Source organism: Rhamphochromis longiceps, linkage group LG6 (genome assembly GCF_057381845.1).
Source record: "Rhamphochromis longiceps isolate RC_006_pf linkage group LG6, R_longiceps_female_GT1.1, whole genome shotgun sequence".
Lineage (NCBI taxonomy): Eukaryota > Metazoa > Chordata > Actinopteri > Cichliformes > Cichlidae > Rhamphochromis > Rhamphochromis longiceps.
In genome coordinates, this window is record NC_140562.1 from 31,185,642 (window position 1) to 31,207,234 (window position 21,593).

Sequence of the window (21,593 nt, forward strand, 5' to 3'; positions counted from 1 at the left end):
TTTGCATGAATTAGAATTAGTCTGTTATTAATAATAGAGGCAGCCAATACAACCTTCGGCCGGCTATGATTAATACCCCTTGTCAATATCTCACGGCTGATAAATATCATCTATTTTGAGCGCTTGGTACTCTCTGGAGCCATATGCTGTTACTACGTTCCGATAAATCAGTAGCAGAAGTCATCTATACGCGTACTTCAGCATTCGACCTGCTGTCCTCTGGCTTCATCTTGTGGTCAAACAGAGTAAGCGCAACTAAAGAAGAAGAGCGGTACCACATTGTGATTCTCTGCCAAGTTGAGTTACACGTCAGTAGGGAACCGGTACTGGTGAGTGGACGTGTACCGTGCACGTCAGGCGGTTCCCGGATGCACCAAACAGAAACATGGAACGGGTAGTGGTGGAAGTGCCGATCAACAACGGTGAGATTCATTCCACCTCCACGTCTAACGCGCCTTTCAGCCACTTAAATAACATCTCCTAAACAGCATTTGCTGCTGCTCTCGATTAGTGCAGAGATGCTCCTCCTCCTCTTACGCATTTGGTTCGGCATTAAATTTGCTGTAGCCACAGTGGCGCTATCAGTGCTTTACAGGTTGTCTCGCTTCTCTGATTAATCTGTCGTAGCTGCAGGCTACTGTCAGCTTGTACACAGTGTGAGACAGTGTAGTCACAGAGTTGCTGTCATCTGTCAAATCGCAGTTCTGCAACTGGCACACTGCCTTTGCCATTTAACCTCTCTTCTCCAATACAAAGGCCCAGTTTATTCTCCATCGTGGTTTGTTATGTCTTTTCCATTAACAAGCAGTAACATGCAATTGCACAATTAAACAGGTAACAGTGAATTAAGGAAAATAATCCAAACAAATAAACAAATAGACTTTAATTCTATTTTAATCAAAACACATGCGGTTTAATATTTCGCAGGAAGTCTACGTCAGGAAGTGCAGGTTTTTTTTTTCTTTGATTTTCAAGATTACTCTAGATTTTTTAGGTGTCGTGCAAATTAAGAGAACTATAATGCCACAGAGTCAAATTCATGTTTGATTTTCAAGTAGGTCAGAGGTCAAGAGGACCTTAACTAAGCCCACTGTGTATGAAGAATATCAGATCACCAATACACCTTGCTGTATTTCAGCATGTTCTTTTCTACTATTTTGGAAAAGTTATTCTGTTCTATTTCCATCTTAAGGTTTCCCCCTCGCTTGTCCTTCCACAACCCCACGAAAGCGGCAGGTGCGGTTTTCAGCACGCCATGACATCATCCTTCTGCGAGAGGTTATTGCACAGAATCCCTTTGCCTCCAAAGAGCCAGGTTTGTCTTTTTTTTTAATGACTTGTGCTTGAATGCCGACAACTGCATTTTCTGCATGATAAATGTGTGTGGTGGGGGGAAAAAAAGTTGTATAAATTTATTTTCTTCAAGTTGTTAAATGTGTCGGTATTACAAACCTCCTGTATACATTAATGAATGTGTGAACTGATTGATTTCAGGACGGATTTGGGCACGCGTGGGCGAGATTATCACTGCTGCCCTCCAAGAGGAAAACTTTGAGGTGGATGCCAGGAGATGTAGGGAGAGAACCATGCTGCTGCTAGACTACTACAGGAAACAAGACTTTCCCAGCCTACGCAGGTTGGTTCAGTCAACACAATGCCAAAGCCAGGAGTAAAGAAATCTTTGCACCGTATGCATGATGTACACTACTGGCTTTACTAGCAAGTTTTAGTTTGAGCACACGTGTGTGCTTTTCCTTTACTCAGGTTTGGAACAGAGAGATTGTATGCCCAGAAGGAGGATCTGCTCCATGAAGTTTTGGAGCTGGAAGCTGAGAAGGGACTCATAGTCAGCAATGATGGCACAAAGTACCAGGTGAGTAGTATTATTATTGTGTCAGCAGAGAGAGAGGAGCATGTGTATGTGTACTACAATGCTAGTGTAAAAAATGCCTTTTTTAATAAGGCCTAAGTCATCATAAGTGATAACCGTAATCCCAACCCTACTGCAACCCTGTATTTTTGAGAAAGGTGCTTTCTTCTGTGGAAGAAAATGTGATTTTTTTCCCCCTTTTTTACAACATAGACCTCAGAGGGTTGCTTTAGAGGGGTAGATAAATCACTTAAGTTACAGTATTTCACTTTTTTTCTATACAGTTACAGATTTATGGAAATATGGCTGACCAGATTAATGGGAACATTAAGAATGAAAACACTTTAACATTCTCTGCAACGATCTGCCTATTTTGCTGCTCATAGTTTAGCTTATACCCAGAATTACAAGTCACAAAGGAAGGGCATCTGGCATAAAAATCTCTCAAATCAAACATCTAGGAAATAAGGAAGCAGCTAAAAATCACTACATGTAGCACAATCAAGCTCAAGTCATTTGTTGCAGCATTTTTACCCAAAGGATCATATTCACAATCATAAAGTAAGCAAAGACATTGAGTAAAATGTATGTATTCTTTGTTGTTGAACAGATCTCTCCCTTATATTTCTTAGGATGAAGAGCGGAGAAATCGAGTCGCAGAAGAACTAACTCTACCAGAACAGGACAAACCCAACATCACAATCCCGCAAACAACCACTGCAGGTGAGCAGATTCGAAACACAGGGGCAAAGGATGTGTAACCATCCACACTGGTGTCACAGATGCTGTTTAATGTCTAAATCTTAGTGTCATAACAGCTGGGAAAGACAGTTTACAGAGTGTCGTGGTTATCGCTCATTAAATCACCAGGATTTTTCAGTTAAAATTGTGATTCAAGGTAAAGACCCTTTAAAAAAAAAAGATCAAATTTTTCTATTTCTGCTATGGTAGCTTTAGGAACAGTAGCCTGAATTTTCATTTAATTACAGAACAAGAAGAAGAGCGTGAGGAAATGACAGAGCTGTCAGCAGCACCCACAGCCAAGCGGCCCTGCCAGTGCTGCTGCCAGACCTACTCTGAGATTCTCAGCTTCTTGGAGAAACGCTCAGAGGCGGAGCAGCGGCTTCGAGAAGAAGAGCTCGCCTTGCGCCGTGAGGAACTGGAGATTCAGAGAAGTATGATTTTTGCCATAGTCCTTGTAATATCTGCTGGTTTTGTTATCACCTTCATACTTATAGTTATCTTAGTTGCTGTTTTCTCTATTCCCCTGTCTATGTCTTCATGTCTAGTAAGCCTTTATAGTTCAGTGTTATTTATTTATTTATTAAATTTTTGCCAGCCTCACCCTCATTAGTTTCACATGTGCTTAATTGTTCCCACTCATTTCTTATTTCCAGTAGCCCAGGCATGAGAATACTCAGTGGGCACTTAATTAGGTACACTTTGCTAGTACTGGGTTGAATGCCCTTGTGCCTTTGGAACAGCTTTAATTATGTGCGGATTACTTTAAACAAGGAAACATTCCTCATAGATATGGGTCTGTTGAGATGAAATCATCACACAGTTGCTGCAGATTTGTCGGCTGACCCTATATGACGCAAATCTTCTGTTCACTGGGCATTGTCACTAATAAGTAGCCTGTGATATTTAAACGATACTAGATGCTACTAAGGGGAGCAACATGTGCCAAGACAACATGCCCCCACACTATTAACATTACCATCCCGAACCACTGATACAAAACAGGGTGGATCCATGCTTTCATGTTTTTTACGCCAAATTCTGGTTCTACCATCGCAGAAATCAACACTTAAATGATCAGGCAACATTTTTCCAATCTTCTTTATAGTTTTGTTGAGTTTGGTGAGTTTTGTGACCAAAACTGTAGTCTCAGATTTTGTAGCCAAAGGAGTGGCATCCAGTGTGGTCTTCTGCTTCTGTAGCCCATCTGCTTTATGGTTTGATGTGTTGTGCATTCAGAGATGCTCTTCTGCGTACCTTGGTTGTAATGAGTGGTTATTTGAATTACTTGACATGTTACTTGAATTACTATTGAGTTAATGACATCAGGGACATATTTTCTCCCACCGAAAACTGCTTTCACTGGATGTTTTGTCTTTTTTGGCCATTCTCTGTAAACCCTAGAGATGGTTGTGTTGCAAAATCCCAGGGGATTTCTTGAAGTACAGAGACCATCCTGTCTGCCATGCCAGATTCAAAGCCACTTAAATCAACTTTTTTTTCCCCCAGACTGATGCTTATTCTGAACTTCAGCAGAACTGAAGCATCATGCTTAGGTTTTTATGTTATGTTTAAAATGCAAGTGTGCATGAATAATGATAATAATGTATACTTTATTGATCCCCGTGGGGAAATTACTCCTCCGCATTTGACCCATTCACTCAGTGAAGCAGTGGGCAGCCACTAAGCAGGCGCACCGGGGAGCAGTGTGTAGGGACGGTACCTTGCTCAGGGGTACATCAGGGTAGCCGTTCAGTGGATTCGAATCCCCAACCTTCCAATCATGGGGGCGACCACTCTACCTACTGAGCTATCCCTGCCAAAAAAACCAACAAAAAAATACTAGTGTCTATACTAATAAAAAGAATACCACTCAACTGAAAACAATACCTTCTAAAACTTATCTGAAAAGAATTTTATGAAGATTGTCAAGCTGCCATTGTGCTGATATCCATTTTCACTTCACGTTTTCAGGTAAGATCGCTCTGGAGAGAGAACGTCTGGGAGCTGAGAGAAAAGAGAGGGAGCGGAGATTTGAGCTTGAGAGCCAAGAGAGGCAGGTCATCTTGGACCTTTTAAAAGAGAAGGTGCTGAAAGGCTGACAAATTAAAACTTTATCACCTGCATTTTGATGCATTTCTTTTTAGTAAATTTGCAGAGGTTGGGAGTGGGAGGGGCAAAGTTATCCACTAAAAAGAGGAAGGAATGCAGTGAAACTAGAAATAAAAGATTATGAGCGTCAGATACTGGTTACCTAGACAAATGTGTGGAATTGCTTGAAAAAGTGTTCAGACATCTTATTTATGTGCACTTTCTTTTGTTTTATAGTCTTAAACTGGTAAAATTGGCTTTTCCTTATCAAAGTACACTCAATCATTTATTTTTACAGGACAAAACTGATAAAACCACCTGGCCTGTTTCCCCAGACATAGTAAAGCATAGTGCTGGTAGCATTATGAAATAGGGTCCATAAAGAACTTAAATATGAATTTAATTATGCATTTAAAATGCATTTTAGGGACTCCAATTTACTGAAAACAAAGCCAGATCCACCAGAAATATTGGAATTAAGTTCAGAAATCCAGGTGTGCGAAGGCTCTGAATATTTTTGCACATAGATTTGCATTCATTCATTAGAAATGAGCTATAAAGCACTGAAAACAGCACAAAGTTTGGAGACTAAAAGCAGCTGCAGAACTGACATACAGGTAATGACAGCATCTATAACAATCAGCCAGCACAAACTGCCCCACGCTAATTGTTATAAATGTTAAGAGACTAGGTGAGTTTTATTTCCCGTGACAGTCTGAATTAGGTTTTTATAGCACTGCAGTAGCTGAAATTAAGTAATGGAAAGGATAAATAGGCGTGGTGTGGCATCTTAGGTGTGGTGATCCACTGAGCCAGAACTGGCAGACAGGATCATTGTGTATGTTCTGTTATAAAAAGTCAATAAAGCTAGCCTTTTCCTAGAATGACACCAACAACATTATAAGCTCTTTTCAGAGAATATAAAATTGTTTGCAGTGCTAGAATGGAAAAAAAAGCAAACATAATAAATACATAATAGCCTGTATATTTAGGAAATTGGGGTTGTGGACCTAAATGTTTCTTAGCTCTGTAGCATTTACCCAGATAATTACTTTACACATGCCTTATTAAACATTTTCTATCTGAAGGCATTTTAAAAAACATACATAGAAATAAAACTATATTTTACTGAACAAATTGCTGTATTTTGACTGGTAAGCACTTTTTAATGCAAAAATTCACACTAAAACAAGCCATGAAGTCTTTCACTTTATTCTTCAGATTGTAAGAATTGTTTTTTTTTGTGTTCTTGATAAAAATTACTTTGTAATAAAATATTAATGAATTGATTAATGAAAAGTTAGCACCCTTTTCGTAAGCAGTTGTTAAAGTTGCTAATCCCTCGTAGGGATCGGTCAGCCATAAAAGTTACAGTATAAGGTAGATATATGTTCACGATGCAGCACTTTTTAAAAAACATTTTCTGCTGATGTACACATTGGTGTTTTTTTTATGATTACTTTAGTTTACATGATAGCACTACTGTGAAATTATATAGAAAACAAACTTGACATGTTATTTTTCCTTACAGTGGGTCCCCACAATGTGTTGTATAAAATATAAGGCAGATAAACAAATTGTTTTAACCTAAAAAAGGCAATGATGTCTATTCTGCAAATAAAACAAATAGTAAAGAGTGTTCGTGTGGCAGTTTATAATCAACATTGTTTACATTTACCCCCTCTTATTCAAGCACAGTATTTTTTAGAATCAAATGTACTACATGTCATAGTGCTGTTATAAAGTGATTCATCATCATCATACATTAATCTCCTAAATATTTAAACTCATGAGGTGGAACATCTTAGGTCTTGAAAAAAGGACCTTTTTGTGTGACCTCACATGGAGCAAGCTACTTTCCCATTATATGCAAGGTTTTGTTTACTAGGAAATGTTACACAAATTTGCAGACTGTTTACTAGACTTGTTGTGTAACTACTAGTGATGAGGGTGGTCACTTTTAGGTAACATGTTTCTCTGTATTTCTCCTCATTTTCCAGAAATGAATTCTTTCCTTTGTTTTACTTATCAAAATGGAGCTCAAATGCAGACCTTGTCAGGAGGCAATAGCACACACACACACACACACACACACACACACACACACACACACACACACACACACACACACACACACACACAAACTTATTCCATGGGGAAATTATCTTGTCTAAGACAGTAACTTGTCTGTACACCTGCACACATGTACTAAAATATGTGGATTAATAAAAAATATCTTTTTAAAGAGGCTAAAAAAATATCGTAAAATTACATGTTTTTCAGTAGAAATGTAAAATTAACTTAAAAACTCAGTATTTTGTAAATGATTTGATGCAGAGGGCGTTTTTTGTTTCTTTCTTTTTAAACCTATTTTAATCTGCTGGTACTGCACCTTACACCGAGCGATTACTCACTCGCTCCAGCGTTGTCTCATACGATTTAAAGCAAGAATCTTTTTTTTTCCCATTGCAGTCCAGTGCAGGGACAGAGGGGTAAACCAATCCCCGCAGCTCCCACCACATTTCTTTTTTTACTCCGTTGCGCTTTAATTTTAGGTAATACGAATCCCGGTTTCTGATTGGTTAAAAATTTAATCACGCACGCCTGCTATTTCTAACTTCTTTCTGATTGGGCCTCCAGCTGTCAGTCGCGACTTTCCCACATCCAATGAGCTTGTGCACGTGGCGTTTTTTTGTTACTGCGACGGCTAAGATACAGAAAGTTTTAACGCAGCTACGTTTTAATTATCCGGGCGACGTGTTTGCAGTAGCGGGTTGTTGCTGTACCCAAGGCTGCTTTTGGCATCTTTCAGTTCCCTTAATAGTTTCGAAAAGCAGCGCGTTTGCTCTGAATGCGTCACAACGTAAGTGACCGCATGGAAACGGAGAGCTCAGCTTTCCATCTGCTGTGGACTGTGGTAGAGTGGGGGTTTCTGTGGCGGTTGGCGATTTGTGGGTGGTCGTTGATTCGCTAACGCTAGCGTTGCATCCACATTACACGTGGAGCATGTGCTCTTTGTTGGTGTAGCGTATGTACAGTGTTTTTGGTTGTAGCGTTTTAGTGTTTATTGTATTTTTATTAATTTAAGAATCGTCCGCAAGGCTGAGATCTCAAACGTGCTCGAACTAGATTCAAGTATAGTAGTCGGTTTTCAGCTAAATTGGGCACTTTAAGATAAACAAAACCAGAGCCCACAGTGAGTCCAAACCAACATGCCAGTTAGACGCTTTGGGGGTCACAGGTCTTTGGTTTCTCAGTCTCAGTCCCCAAAGCTGTCCTATGGTTACACGAAAATGAACATTGCCAGAGGTGGCTACCGTGTTTTTTCTGCCAACTCTTCCACCGCATGCACCGAGCTGGCCCAGAAGATAACAGAGTAAGTGAAATTAATAACTGTTGACTAAATGTGTTCGTGTCATTGCAACATATTTAACGATTTAATAACGATGAGTACACAGTCATGTTGATTCGTGTGTGATGTTGACATGGCCTTGCTAGCAAGCCAAGTCTCTGTCAAAACACCACGTTACAGCTGCACGCGTGTGACTTTACGTTGTTTTTAATTCAGTACGACAAAAACAATCACTATTGTGAAAACTGTGGACCAAGGCATGACAATCACACTACTCTCGCCACAAGATGTTGGTGTTACTGCTCAGCGTAGTGTGACCCAGTGTACATGGCCTACATTCGTACATTACGTAATGCATGTTCAAAACATCCTTTTAACACACTTCAACAAGTTTTATGGCAAATACTGAACCAAAGAATAAAAGCCTTAGAAACGGAGATTAAAAAAAGACTTTGCACTGAACATTTTAAGAAAATCCAATTAAGTGGATATGCATCACCTCATTGTACCTGAAGATGTGACAGTAAATCTGCAAAAGTATTGATGTTTACTTCAACTAAACTGCCTATCTTACTTTTTGATAACTGATTCCAGATGTCACTGCATGCTGTGTAACTATTTAATCAGCTTATTGGCTGTAAAACTTGAATTTATGTATGGTCCAATTTATGTACCTCAATGGTCAACATAACCAAACCTGCCACTTTTCCTAAAAATCATTTTATTTTGAAGTGCTATTACATAGTAACAAAACACTGAGGATGGCACTGTACAGTGAAGTTTTTTTTTTATTAGCTAATGACAAATCTGTTTTTTTTCTGCAATGAGAGATAAACCTGTCAGTGGTAATCATTGTTACAAAGGGAGTATGCTTTTCAGATCCAGGTCTGTCTTCGAAGTAAGCATGGTATAGATTTACTACTGGGTATTACTGTGATAGGCAAAATACTTAATTGGCTGTGATTCATAGAGCATGTACACGAGGCAGTGTTTCTTTTGGTTAAAAACAAGTGGTTCTCTTACTGTAATTTGAAAGCATCCTTTATTTTTTTGTTGTTTTTGTTTTATTTGTTTTTTTGCTCCTGTAGCCTTGTTAGATAGCCAGATGGAAGTTGCACTTCCCACCCAGTAGGGAGGGGAAAGAATCAAGGTTTCTTAGTTTTCAGTGCTTGGCAAAGTTGCAGGAGATTTTTTTTTAGCCAGATTATGCTTGCGTTTTCATTTTGTGTTTTCTTGGGGAGCAAAGGTTTTAAAAAACAACAGAGAAAATAGAGAGAAAAATATTAATGAATACTGTACTGAATATTTATGCTAATGTGCACTCAGAGGCTGGGTGTGAATACGACTGGAACAAAAGCATCCTTATTTTTATTCTTCCCTGGATGTGATGAAAGGAAAACAACATGCTTGAAACCTTCCCTGGTTAGACAAATATATCTTTCTATGAACGGGAAAAAATGTCCCATATGTTCATCCCCTGTTTTGATTAGGCTACTTTATGGTACTGTCATAACAAAAAATTGAAAAAGTCTGAGATTTATGAATGCAAACAGGGTGAGGCAGCAGTGTAGAGTACAGACTGATGGGTTCTCTGCTTGCATTTTGGCTGTTGCTTTTTGACCTAAATAGCTTCTAGTTAAGATTTCTAAAAAAAATTTTTAAGAACCGCCAACTTATCAGAGCCCAAATTGAGGTGTTTACCTTTGAGACTAACGGTAAAGAAACAAAGTACAATTTTTATGATGTGATCCAGGGGGATAAAGCAAGTAAAGAAATTTTGTCTCACCAGTAAGTTCAAACTTCTAAATTTATATCAGAAAATAGAAAAGGTCAGTTATCAGTGACCAAAATTATTTGTTAATTAAATGTATTTCTTAAAATCATTTAAGAAACTGATCATTTCACCTAGATAAATGGATTTTGACACACACGATGTTGATAGCCAAAATATAAGGTTTATTTCCACACAATAATGTAATAATTTTAAACTTTAGTTCTTGAAGTTCTTCAGATGGAGAGCTATCAAACTGCTGGGCAGAAAATAGCGTCTTAGTACAAAAATAATATTTACACGCTTCAGTTAGTGCAGTACACCAAGGTATGTTTTTTTAACTCTGTTTTTTTTTCCCCCAGGCGTTTGGGGGTGGAGTTGGGCAAGTCAGTGGTTTATCAAGAGTCAGATTCAGGTGAGGCCAAGCATTTAATGTCAAATATTAATGAACTATGGTTTCCTGTTGCCACAGTAACTCATGAATACATAAAAACTGTGCTTTTTATTCAGAGACTAGAGTGGATGTGAAAGAATCCGTCCGTGGACAAGACATCTTTATCATTCAGACCATTCCCAGGTGAGACAGATGTCTTCAGCAAAAAAAAAGAAAAATGATTCATCTTTTAAAGGTAGTATTTGGTGTTCTTAAATGTCTATCATCCAGCGACACCAATATTGAGCTAGAAAAAACAAAAGGACAAACAAATGAAAAAAGCTTAGATTAGCTTGAAAAGTTAGCTGGTTTTGACCATGTCTGCATGACATTGAGTTGTTGAGATGCTTAGGCAAACCTAATAAAGTGGCCAGTGAATGTATATGTTTTACAAGAAGTGAGAGTGAACGGTTGGCTGGATTAGGTGGAACCGAAAAAGATGACTCCAAATGAGTGCAAATGTATCACTTTCTGTTGGATATGTAAATGACCAATTAACTGTAAACACATCAGCTAAGACAACTTTATGCTTTGATAAAATAATAAAGTTCTGATTAGACACAACTCTTAATCTATTTATTTAATGTTCTAAAGTACTTTATTACTGAACTCAGAGTGTTTTCAAAGTTTAATGTTATAAGCACGTGCCCTTTATGCAACACAATAACATGGCCAGCTTTTTAAAATCTAGATATGACCTCAGATAGTTACTAGGAATTCTAACAGGAGTCGAAGCATATCTATTTTTGTGCTGTGACTCAGTTAAGTTTGCCTTTTCATGTCATGTGAGGTGAGTTTTCCACCTTGTTTGTCATTCTTTTGCTATGACAAAAAGACTGGCTCTAAAAAATCAACCAGAGGTATTCAGTGTTGTCGAGTTCTAGCGCTTCTCCTATTGAGTGTGCACAGAGGCAGCAGATAAGTCACCTGCCTATCTACATGTTGTGTCTTGCCATCAAAAACAAAAAACAAAAATAGTCAAACTGGTCTAATAATAATATAAATAACTTTCCTGACAGTCGTCATCACAGCACAGTTTTGATTTGTAGTTACTATAGATCATCTGTTAGACCTTTTCTTACGTGCGAATGTTTTTCCTGAGTCAAACTTGTCATTTACGTTAGCTGACTTTTAAAGCTGTTCTTCTCTCCGGGTTCACAGGAAAAACCTGTTTCGATGGTGCAGGTTATTTGTAAACGATGCAAATAAAATAAAAAAGTGAACCTTTGTTCAGATACAGTGGTGTTTGCACTGTCTGTGGACGTGATGTTTGCAAACAAATGTTTAATGGCAGACCGAACAGTCTCTTTCATCTCATAATTATAAAGCATCGTTCTGTATTTTTTTGTCCCTAGATTCAATATTCCATACCCGTACCTTACAGTCCGTGGCACCTGATATGGTCTCTTATGTCTTTCTTTCTTTTGATGTTGTGTTGCTCAGAGATGTCAACACAGCTGTCATGGAGCTGCTTGTTATGGCTTATGCCCTAAAGACGTCCTGTGCCAAGAACATCATCGGGGTCATTCCCTACTTTCCTTACAGCAAGCAGTGCAAGATGAGGAAGAGAGGCTCCATTGTCTGCAAGCTGCTAGCATCCATGTTAGCTAAAGCTGGTATATACGCTGTTCTCAATTCCTTTGTCATCATGTTTTTTTATACCCAGTAAAAGAAAGTGCAGATTAAAGTCAACAAACAGTCAATGACACTAAAAGTAGGAGGGGAGGTACATTATAACTGTAGCTTGAATAGTTAATATTGTTTTAGTAGTGATGCTTTATCAGGACCAGGTTGAATTAGTTGTTTTTTTTTTTTTCCCAGTCTGACTCAGTTTTTACTCCTCAGCCGTAAAAGGCCTGCGGGGGATTGTCGTCATCCTGCTGGCTAGGCGGGTGGCGTGGACACCCATGTTTTTGAATGCGATAACTTGAGAACGAGGAGGAGTCTTGTCTTGCCTGCTTACTGGGCCTGAAGACAAGATTTGTTGACCTTTTAAAATGGTTGAAAATGTAAATTAAAAAAAAAGTCAAAAGGTGAATAAACGTGATACTTTGTTGCCTGTTTCCATTCATGTTTGTTTTTTAGCACAATAACCTATAGCAGTTAGTGTTTTTGCAGGATTCATAGGATGGTCTTCTGCCAGAATGTTATTCAGTGTCTAGTTTTTCAGTATGTTCCTGGTCTTGCTCAGTCATACTGTTTATGCTTCTTCCAAAGTGCCAAATGGCAAACAAATACCTGCAAGTTGGTAGAAACAATCTTCCTGTGTGATTATAAGTCAGCCACAAGTTGTGAAATCGACAAATGTTTCAAAATTTGTGCAGTATGTACAGGCTTAGGGATGTAAGAAACTGTACATGTAAATGTATTGTTTTACAAAACGTCCTACCTTTTTATTGTTAATTCCATTTTCTTATTTCAGTTGTCTTAGTTCACTGTGCTTAAAACCAATGATTTAATAATTTGCGAAGCTATCAACTTTTAAACAAATCAAAATGTTATTTTTCTGTCACCAATCTTGAAGAGCTTTAATTTCATGCTACAGGCATTTCTGAAACTATATAATCTCACACACATAAACATATGTTATGTGTTTGTACTGCAGGGCTAACTCACATCATCACTATGGATCTTCACCAGAAAGAAATCCAAGGCTTTTTTAACTTCCCTGTTGACAACCTGAGAGCTTCCCCTTTCCTCATCCAGTACATTCAAGAGGAGGTTAGGTTGCTTTATACCGTAGGCTCAACAAGATGTGCCTCCTCATCAAACATACACACAAATAGTGTTTTACTGTTATGTATAAATGGTTAGAGGTCAAGAGTGTTTTTTTTTTCTCTTCAGATCCCAAATTACAGAAATGCTGTCATTGTTGCAAAGTCCCCCTCGGCTGCTAAGAGGTAATTTGGCAAGTCTGACAATGCCGATATCTTTAAAGTTGCTATTATGAAATGCATTAGTACTGTTTCTCTTGTCTAAGGAGCTTGGAAAGCTGTTTCTCTTGACTTTTTTTTGCCTTAAAGTGTTACCCTTTGTGAGCTAGAAAAAAATCAGATAAAAGCTACACACACACCTTAGTACTCAAAATGTAAAAACTGAATTAATGGTGCAGCCAGGTTTTTATAAACTGTAGGATGTTTTCAAGCACGAGGTTCTTCCTCATACTTGAGTCTTGTGCTCAAAGTCACATGGATACTAAAGTCCCTATAGGGGCCTGCCTGGTGTGTGGGTCCTTCTGTTAATATACTGTGAAAGCTAGTCCAGTAAGCAGCTTACATAACTAACCTATTGAAACCTTTTCATCCTTTTATGATCTTCTTAATGTTTCAGGTGTTCACTACATGCACTGTGCACAATTCTCTTCAGAGCAAGCACGTTCCACAGTTTTTGCCATTGTCACAGACTGAATTGTGTAGTAGCTTTATTAAATCATGACTGCTGTTAGTTGCATTCACAGAACATGACATCCTTTTTTTTTTTTTTTTTTTTTTTTTTTTTGTTAAAGAAAAAAAAATCACTAATCATAGGTTTACCAATCATAGCAATCATAGGTTTCGGAGCTATTAACACTGTGGGCCTGCACCATTTGATTGCTTTGCTCATGTATGAACATACTGGCATGTATGCTAATTTAAGAAAGTAATATTAAAACATATTTATGGTTCTTCTTTGCATGCTACATATTAATTGTGCAAGACAAAGCAATCACCTACAGGCTCTGTTAGCATTACAGTTACTTGTTTAAAGACATGCATGACAGCACATTCCAGTAACCCCCATGTGCCACTGCACTTAAAATTGTTTAGCAAAGTTTATTTGCAAATGATAACATACACATAACAAAGACTTAATGTCGATGTTCATTTTGTGATCAGCTACTACACATATATGACTTGTAAGGATCTGAATGTTATAAAAATAATTCCCAACACTATAAATGCAATATACATGTTAACGATCTTGGTGCTCTAGGGTTTTTTTTTATAGTAACTTTCAAGCAATGGGAATAAGAAGAACTGAGCTGAAAGTGAAAGTGTGGACAAGCTAGAGACTAAATTAAGAAACAAAAGAATGCCTAACGCTTGTATGGCCTCCTAATTGTGCTTTTGTGTTTTCAGTATACCACTTTTTCTTTGTTGGTGTAATCTCTGTCCTTTGCAAACTTCTTTCTGCTCTCTTTTCTCTGTATTTTTTATGTGTTGTTTTTGTCAGTTTCTTTGACATTGTGTGTCTGCATGTTTGTCTGTCCTAGAGCTCAGTCTTATGCTGAGAGGCTGCGACTTGGGCTGGCAGTGATACACGGGGAGGCCCACCACTCAGAGTCTGATATGGCTGATGGTCGACATTCTCCCCCTTTGTCTCGTGCTATCACAGGACACACTGGCCTGGAGCTACCATGTAAGATAAATGGCGCAAACCTATCTGTATCTGTTGTTGTTGCTTTTCTTTCTTTCTTTTTTTTTCTTGAAGCCTTGATGGTCATTTACAGGTATTATAATTTTACTGAGAAAGGAAACTGTTTTATTACTAACTCTGTTTTTTGTTACTGTCTGTCTTTAGAAAAATTCATTTTTATTTTCATGTTGATTGTTAGAAAGCTTCCACAAGCTCCCTGTTCCTGTTTTGATTCTTTGCCAAGACACCAGCAGTGTTCTTTTAATGTTTGACTTCCTCAATTCTTACCTTCGTGTGCATAATAATCATGAGAGCTGCCCTGTAAAACAGCGCTGGCAGAGTCCTGACTGAGAGGCTCTCCCATTGCGTATTATTTATTTTGACCACTAACTCAATGGTATATTTCAGGTTTAAAACATTGTGTTTTCAAACATGACATTTTCAGTAAGAATATAACGTTTTCCCAAAAGCTTGCAGGCCAGCTCTGCCTCAGACATTGTTATAACCACCTGTGAAATATTGCAGGTGCTACCTGCCACCGTCGCTTCCTTCATTTCAGCGCCAGATTTATTTCCCTCATCTCATTCCACCCTATGTACTCTCCTTCCAGCTAAACCATCTCCCCCGTTCTCCCGCCTCAACTTGGAAATATGTCAGCAATATCTTTTTGCTGTCTCCAGCAAGGGCTGAATCTGACTCTTCTTATGTCATCTCCCCCAATTTCACTTTGCATTGATTACATAAAATGTCAGACCTTCTAAGTCTGCTCTGAGTTTTTAGAATAATTTTTTGGGAGGGGTAATTTAATTATTTGTCTAACCATGCCATAATGTTTTGTACCATCCTATCCTTTTCCACAGCAAGCAGCAGACAGGTCCCATTCCCTGGGATAGAGCTTCCAAGTATGATAATATTGCCTGAATCCACTCTTGCCTCCTATTGATTGTTTATGCTTCCCTGCATGGAGTGACAGTGAGTTGCTGAAGGCTTCCACTTCTAAGTGGTGCTGGTCACCTGTAGAACCTGAATGAGCTTTCCTCTTTTTAGGATTAAATCACTATTTTTTCCTATCACACACTGTTCTGAAAGATGAATACGGCATTTCAAATTGACGTTAATGAAACCAGTTGGTGCAGCAAAAGAAGGGTTATACCCCATACCATGTCAACATTAAATACTGTGAGTCATTTTTTGACCTACAAAGTTATTTACAGTGAATTTCACATACACTGAGTGAAATGCACTGTCTTGATATTCATCTTTGAGCCACAGTGTCTCATGAGTGATCATGGTAATTGCTGGAAGCCTTCGTTTTTGCATCATCTGTTAAAATAATATCGATTCTTATAAAACTCTTAAATTTCTGATATTATGAATAAAGTATTAAATTATGGGCTGAAGAAAAGCCTCTAGGCCAGGGATAGGCAACTCCAGGCCTCGAGTGACGGTGTCCTGCAGGTTTTAGATATCACCCTGGGTCAACACACGCCTGAATCAAATGATTAGTTCATTACCAGGCCTCTGGAGAACTTCATTACATGTTGAGGAGGCCATTTAGCAATTTGAATCAGCTGTATTTGACCAAGGACACATCTAAAACCTGCAGGACACCGGGACTCAAGGCCTGGAGTTGCCCACCCCTGCTCTAGGCATATTAGCATTTTAGTGTTAACTCAAAACTATTGTTCATTTATTGCTTAACGTGAAAGAAATCCTGACAAACAATAACACCACCCTTTGATAGTTATGTTTTGCACTGTGATTACATCCTCTTGTTTCAAGTTTCTGTTTTTGAGTTTTAGGTGTCAGATTCTGCGTGATTCTTTCTGTCCAAAACGTCTAAATAGTATTAAGACTTTAGTTTCATGACTTCCTTCTCAATCCAGAAATAACTATTTTAAAATGTATATTTTGCACAGTAGCCTTTGTACATCTGATTTTTGACATTATTGGGATTTCCACGTGGGAAACGCAACAAATAAGACGTGTTGAGTTCTAGACCTGAATCACTTGTTGCTTGAAATCCCTTCAGGTACATTTTAATGTTATGTTTGGGTTGAGCAACTTAAATTTCCGATGACCCTTAGTGAATCTCCAAGATGAACCTTTTTATATTCTTATGGTTGTAAATAGTGTTTTGGATTACAAATAAGAATCGATTCTGGTCTGTTTTCAAAGGGAAACCCAGTTCTGCAGTCATATCTACCACTGTACCAAAAGCAGCTGTACGTCTTGGTTTGGATTTAGTTGGAAGCACAAATGTGAAAACTGTGGAATTATATATTTTGCCAAAATCTTAACAGTTTGAATGGTACTGTGGTAGCTGAAGCTTATTGGGTTAAAGCTGTCTGCATGGTGTTTGCAGGTTTTAACCAAATCCCTTCTCACCAAATGTTCATTAACTTTACTTCATTCCAATAAGCTTCCTCTGATTTGGGTTAAAAGAAAAGACCCGTCTTTTTTTCCAGAGAGCAATGCTAATATTTTTGTGTCTTTTAGTGATGATGGCAAAGGAGAAGCCCCCTATCAGTGTTGTTGGCGACGTAGGAGGCCGAATTGCCATCATTGTTGTAAGAGCTCTAAGTTTTATGTGATTATCTTAAAACTACTATTTTAACTGAATAATGGCATCTCATACATATATGTATTGGTAGGAAACAGCTTTAGTGGGGGGTTTATAAAAAAGTGCAGTGTGATCATATCTTTTCCGTGTTCAGAATCTATTGTTAATTTTCAATAAATTAACAATAAATAATCATCTTTCCAATAAAGGATTTCAAATATGGTTAGTAATGCCACTGTATAAGCTACAGGGAAAAGGCTTCTTTTTGTTTACACCAAAATGTAAATGCTGAAATTCAGTTTTTGTCTGTATGTGTGGGCATTTTCTTAGGATGATATTATAGACGATGTGGAAGACTTTGTTGCAGCAGCAGAAATTCTGAAGGAGAGGGGAGCCTACAAGATCTACGTCATGGCTACACATGGCTTGCTGTCAGCAGAGGCTCCGAGACTAATAGAAGAATCTGCTATTGATGAGGTAAAATAATGTGCACTTGGTATAATTGATTATAATTACCCGTTACTGACATTAACTTTTAGCAGTCCATGGAAACGCATCAGCATTAGAGATCTGCTGTACTCTTTCTGTAAAAGCAAAATTAATGGGTGAAAAATATCACAACCAAACCTTTGAAGCAGTCTCATCCTAGGTATGCACTCACTGGCCACTTTATTAGGTACACACATTCATTCAACACTACTGTCTTATCAGGCAAGCACATGGCCGTGTCTCAGTGCGTTTAGGCATGTAAACTTGGTCAAGATGACCTGCTGAATTTCAAACTGGGCATCAAACAGGTGATTTAATGATTTTAAGTGATAGAATGGTTGGTGGTGCCAGATTTGCTCATCTGTTTTTCAGAAATTGCTCATCTACTGACATCTTCCTCTTCTCTGGGAGAGAATGCTTTATTGATGTCAAAGGAAAATGGCCAAACTGATTTACACCTCGGTTTCTGCTGCGTCACTGGAGCGTTAGGGTCAGAATTCAGTGTAAACATGAAAGCGTGGCTCCATTCTGCATCGTTTCAAAGCGGGTAGTGGTGATGTTTATGGTGTGGGGAATAATTGCTTGGCATACTTAGAGCTGCAAGTTAATGTTGCTTGTTACAAATGTATCTAATTATCCCAAACTGGTTTCTAGAATGTCACAGTGAGTTTATGTAGGGGTGGGCGGTATAAACGGTATACGGTAGAAACGATATAAATTTGGCCAACGGTAGAGATTTTGACTATACCGCTCTACCGCGATAGCACATGTTGATGGTGTCATCCAGCTGCGCCTGTTTTGGTCAAAAGCATTGCAGCGGCTGCAAACAGCATCATCTGCAAATTATGCCGGGCGACAGTAATAGCAAAGAGACGAAGCACTTTTGGAATATGGGGAAAGCCAAAAACTGCGCTTCCTCCACTTCTGTACGATTGATTCATTAGTGCTGAATTCTCTCGCAGCTGCTCTATTCCCATGTTGTTGCAGTATATTCTGCCATGCAATTGCATTTGTCCCTAACCACCAGAAACCCTCACGTGAACTTTTATCGAGTGGCAAAAAGTTTGTAGCACATTATTATTTACCAGCTAGTTTGACTTCGGTAACCTTACAAAAGTCACTGCTGTTTAGTTTTCTGTCTTCATTTATGCTGTAAGTGATAGCAGAGCTGTACGTTGTAATTTTTTCAGAAATCTCTCTGTCAGAACATGCTATATCATGTTTAGGTGGAAGCTAGCGAGCTAACTTCCTGCTAACTTCTAACTCCGTTGAATTTAATAAATTCTGTTTTCATGGATGCCTGGATGTTAAACTTAATTGTTACACTTGGTAAAGCAGCAACGCCGATCATTTTATTAAAGATGAAAGAATTTAGACAGTTTTTAACTACTCCGCAAGGCTCCTGACTACGGCAGCCGTAATGCTCCAACAATCCATCAAGCGGTGCGCCGTCATAGCTTACCAAAGTTGTACTAAAACATTTTTGACAAATTTCTGCGCGCCGTTTGCCACATAAAATCGGTTCGCGGTCAGTAAGCACAACCAGAATTCATACATAAGGCACACTGTCGATTTTTGAGAAAGTTAAAGGATTTTGAGTGTGTACAGAAGAAAAGAATATATCGCGATATATATTGTTACCGCACATGCTTCAAATTATACCGTGATATGGATTTTAGGCCATATCACCCAGCCCTAAGTTCATACTCTCAAATGGCCTCCATAGTCACGAAATCTTTATTTAATACAGCACTTTTTGGATGTGGAATGGGAGCTTCTCATCATAGATGTGCAGCTGACAAATCTGCAGCAACTGTGAGATGTCATCATATCAATATGGGCCAAAATCTTTGAGGAATGTTTCTAGAACCTTGTTAAATCTATGCGACAAAGAACTAAGGCACTTCTGAAGGAAGTAGGAATCAAATGGTAAATGGCCTGTATTTATATAGCGCTTTACTAGTCCCTAAGGACCCCAAAGCGCTTTACACATCCAGTCATCCACCCATTCACACACACATTCACACACTGGTGATGGCAAGCTACATTGTGGCCACAGCCACCCCGGGCGCACTGACAGTACTAGCAGGTTGCAGCTAATAAAGTGTGTGGTGATGTCCATCTACTATATGTCTAATGAGATGTATTCCTTCCCAAAAAGGGAAATTAACAATCATAATGTTTTGTGTATATTAAATCTTTATTTGTTCATCTTTTTATGCTTTCATGCTTGGGTGTTGTTTTGTGTTATAGCTTAAGAAAGAAAGCTCGAGAGTTGGGGTGAAAGAATTGCTTTTAGTCATAACAAACGTTAAAAATGAAAAATACAATTTTATTAACATGTATGTGTAAACATGCAATTACAAGATGTAATAACATTTGACACACACAAACAAAAAAATTGAAAATGCACTACTAAAGAAAGCTGCATTTATCCTTAACTTCCTGTGTTGTTAAATAATAGAAAATGTAAGATTGTGGTTCAAAAAAACCTGTGTACCTGTGTGAAATACAGCAATAAAAGGGTACATTGTGCTTTTAGGTGGTGGTGACCAACACTGTTCCCCATGAGGTCCAGAAGCTTCAGTGTCCAAAAATCAAAACCGTGGACGTCAGTATGATCCTGGCTGAGGCGATCAGACGCATCCACAATGGAGAATCCATGGCCTATCTGTTCCGCAACATTGCTATGGACGACTGAGGCAACACACACGTACATTTAGGCTACATCATTCGTAAGCACATACACTGAGGACCAATCCAGTTTGCTTTAAGCTCGGCTTTTAAGCTGTTACAGTTGGTTTTCCTGTTAATCCTTAGAGAATAACTGACTCCGTGTACTGTATGTTACATATGAAACTCAGACTTTGCTTTATTTCTCATTTTTGTTACACAGAAGAACTTTACACACTACTCAATGGTTTCACTTCGCTAATGTGTCTTTCATGCAGTCTTGACAACATAAATGTCACAAATGATGTATCACGTGGACCCTCTCATTACACTGTAGCGTTTGGCAAATAAAGCTGTTCTTCATGGGGCTTTTTTATGTTTATTTTTTATCTCTATTTATTTTTTTGATGCCATCTTGATTCAGAATGATAAATGCTAATAACTGGGTGGGGAAGTAAAGCGCTACACCACATCTGGCATTTTCATATACATTCATTTGTATTTTAGATGTGTGAAGATTTTTGTGGAACTGCCAGAAAACTACAGTAAAGCCGCTTCACACCTGAACTGAAACTCTCGGTAGCAGTTTCAGTCACTGTTCAGGCGGCTGTTTTTGTGAAGCATGGAAAAGCATGAAGTACCCACCTGCAGTTAGTTTACAGTACTTCATGATTAATACTTTTACAGTTGTCATATGTGATAACGCACAATACTTAGGAGGAAATGAAATGCAGTCCAGTTAAGGAAGGGGAAAAATGATTTGTGGTTTTGGAGCCAGGCCGTTGAGATTTTCTTTTTTAAAATAAATTCTGCAAATAGAAATCTTTTGCAAGCATTGTAAAGTAAACTAGATGATCAGAATTTCAAGTGTAAAGCAGAAACTTTAATAGTGGATGCTGCTTATTATTAATTAAAATTGAATATAGTTTTCAGTTTACTTTTTTTCAACATATTTCAAGCAAAGGCAAATTTATAAGTGTGTTACTCATCGAAACATGACTCACAAATGAGTAAATATAGACATGTGGCAGGTTTTTTTTTTTCTACAGAGGGACAAAACGTTTAAATAACTACATTTTCACATGCGGACACCACGTAGACATTTCGTAATCTTTGTGTTTCTGTCCAAGACCCTGAACTTGTTCTAAACGCCTCAGAGTCACTTCAATCTGCTGAGGAGCTTTGACCAAGTCTAGGAGCAGAGACGTGTTATTG

At 38.3% G+C, this 21,593-nt stretch overlaps 2 protein-coding genes across 3 annotated transcripts; both read left to right on the forward strand.

Annotated features, from left to right (window-relative positions):
• Nucleotides 1–364: 364 nt before the first annotated feature.
• On the forward strand, nt 365–6,293 carry LOC146668321 (uncharacterized). The gene is made up of 7 exons (XM_085408650.1): nt 365–422; nt 1,193–1,315; nt 1,495–1,636; nt 1,765–1,873; nt 2,503–2,593; nt 2,860–3,045; nt 4,586–6,293. Exons 1-7 carry the CDS (start codon nt 386–388, stop codon nt 4,711–4,713), a joined length of 816 nt encoding a protein of 271 aa, XP_085264776.1. The 5' UTR covers nt 365–385; the 3' UTR covers nt 4,714–6,293.
• Nucleotides 6,294–7,359: 1,066 nt separating this feature from the next.
• LOC146668322 (phosphoribosyl pyrophosphate synthase-associated protein 1-like) lies at nt 7,360–20,746 on the forward strand. 2 transcript variants are annotated; one of them, XM_085410217.1, is made up of 11 exons: nt 7,360–8,078; nt 10,188–10,240; nt 10,336–10,402; nt 11,702–11,874; nt 12,864–12,979; nt 13,103–13,158; nt 14,511–14,656; nt 15,514–15,555; nt 17,153–17,223; nt 17,547–17,693; nt 20,248–20,746. In XM_085410217.1, exons 1-11 carry the CDS (start codon nt 7,915–7,917, stop codon nt 20,404–20,406), a joined length of 1,194 nt encoding a protein of 397 aa, XP_085266343.1. In that variant the 5' UTR covers nt 7,360–7,914; the 3' UTR covers nt 20,407–20,746. The 2 variants fall into 2 exon arrangements, with proteins under 2 accessions (XP_085266343.1, XP_085266344.1); XM_085410218.1 differs by lacking the exon at nt 15,514–15,555 and having other exon boundaries at nt 7,362–8,078.
• Nucleotides 20,747–21,593: the final 847 nt, after the last annotated feature.

Coding starts and splice junctions, on each gene's coding strand:
- LOC146668321 (XM_085408650.1), top strand. CDS start 386: ATGGAACGGGTAGTGGTGGAAGTGCCGATCAACAACG. Junction 1,316..1,494: donor CTTTGCCTCCAAAGAGCCAG/GTTTGTCTTTTT, acceptor GATTGATTTCAG/GACGGATTTGGGCACGCGTG. Junction 1,637..1,764: donor GACTTTCCCAGCCTACGCAG/GTTGGTTCAGTC, acceptor TCCTTTACTCAG/GTTTGGAACAGAGAGATTGT.
- LOC146668322 (XM_085410217.1), top strand. CDS start 7,915: ATGCCAGTTAGACGCTTTGGGGGTCACAGGTCTTTGGTTTCTCAGTCT. Junction 10,241..10,335: donor TTATCAAGAGTCAGATTCAG/GTGAGGCCAAGC, acceptor CTTTTTATTCAG/AGACTAGAGTGGATGTGAAA. Junction 14,657..15,513: donor CACTGGCCTGGAGCTACCAT/GTAAGATAAATG, acceptor CCTTTTCCACAG/CAAGCAGCAGACAGGTCCCA.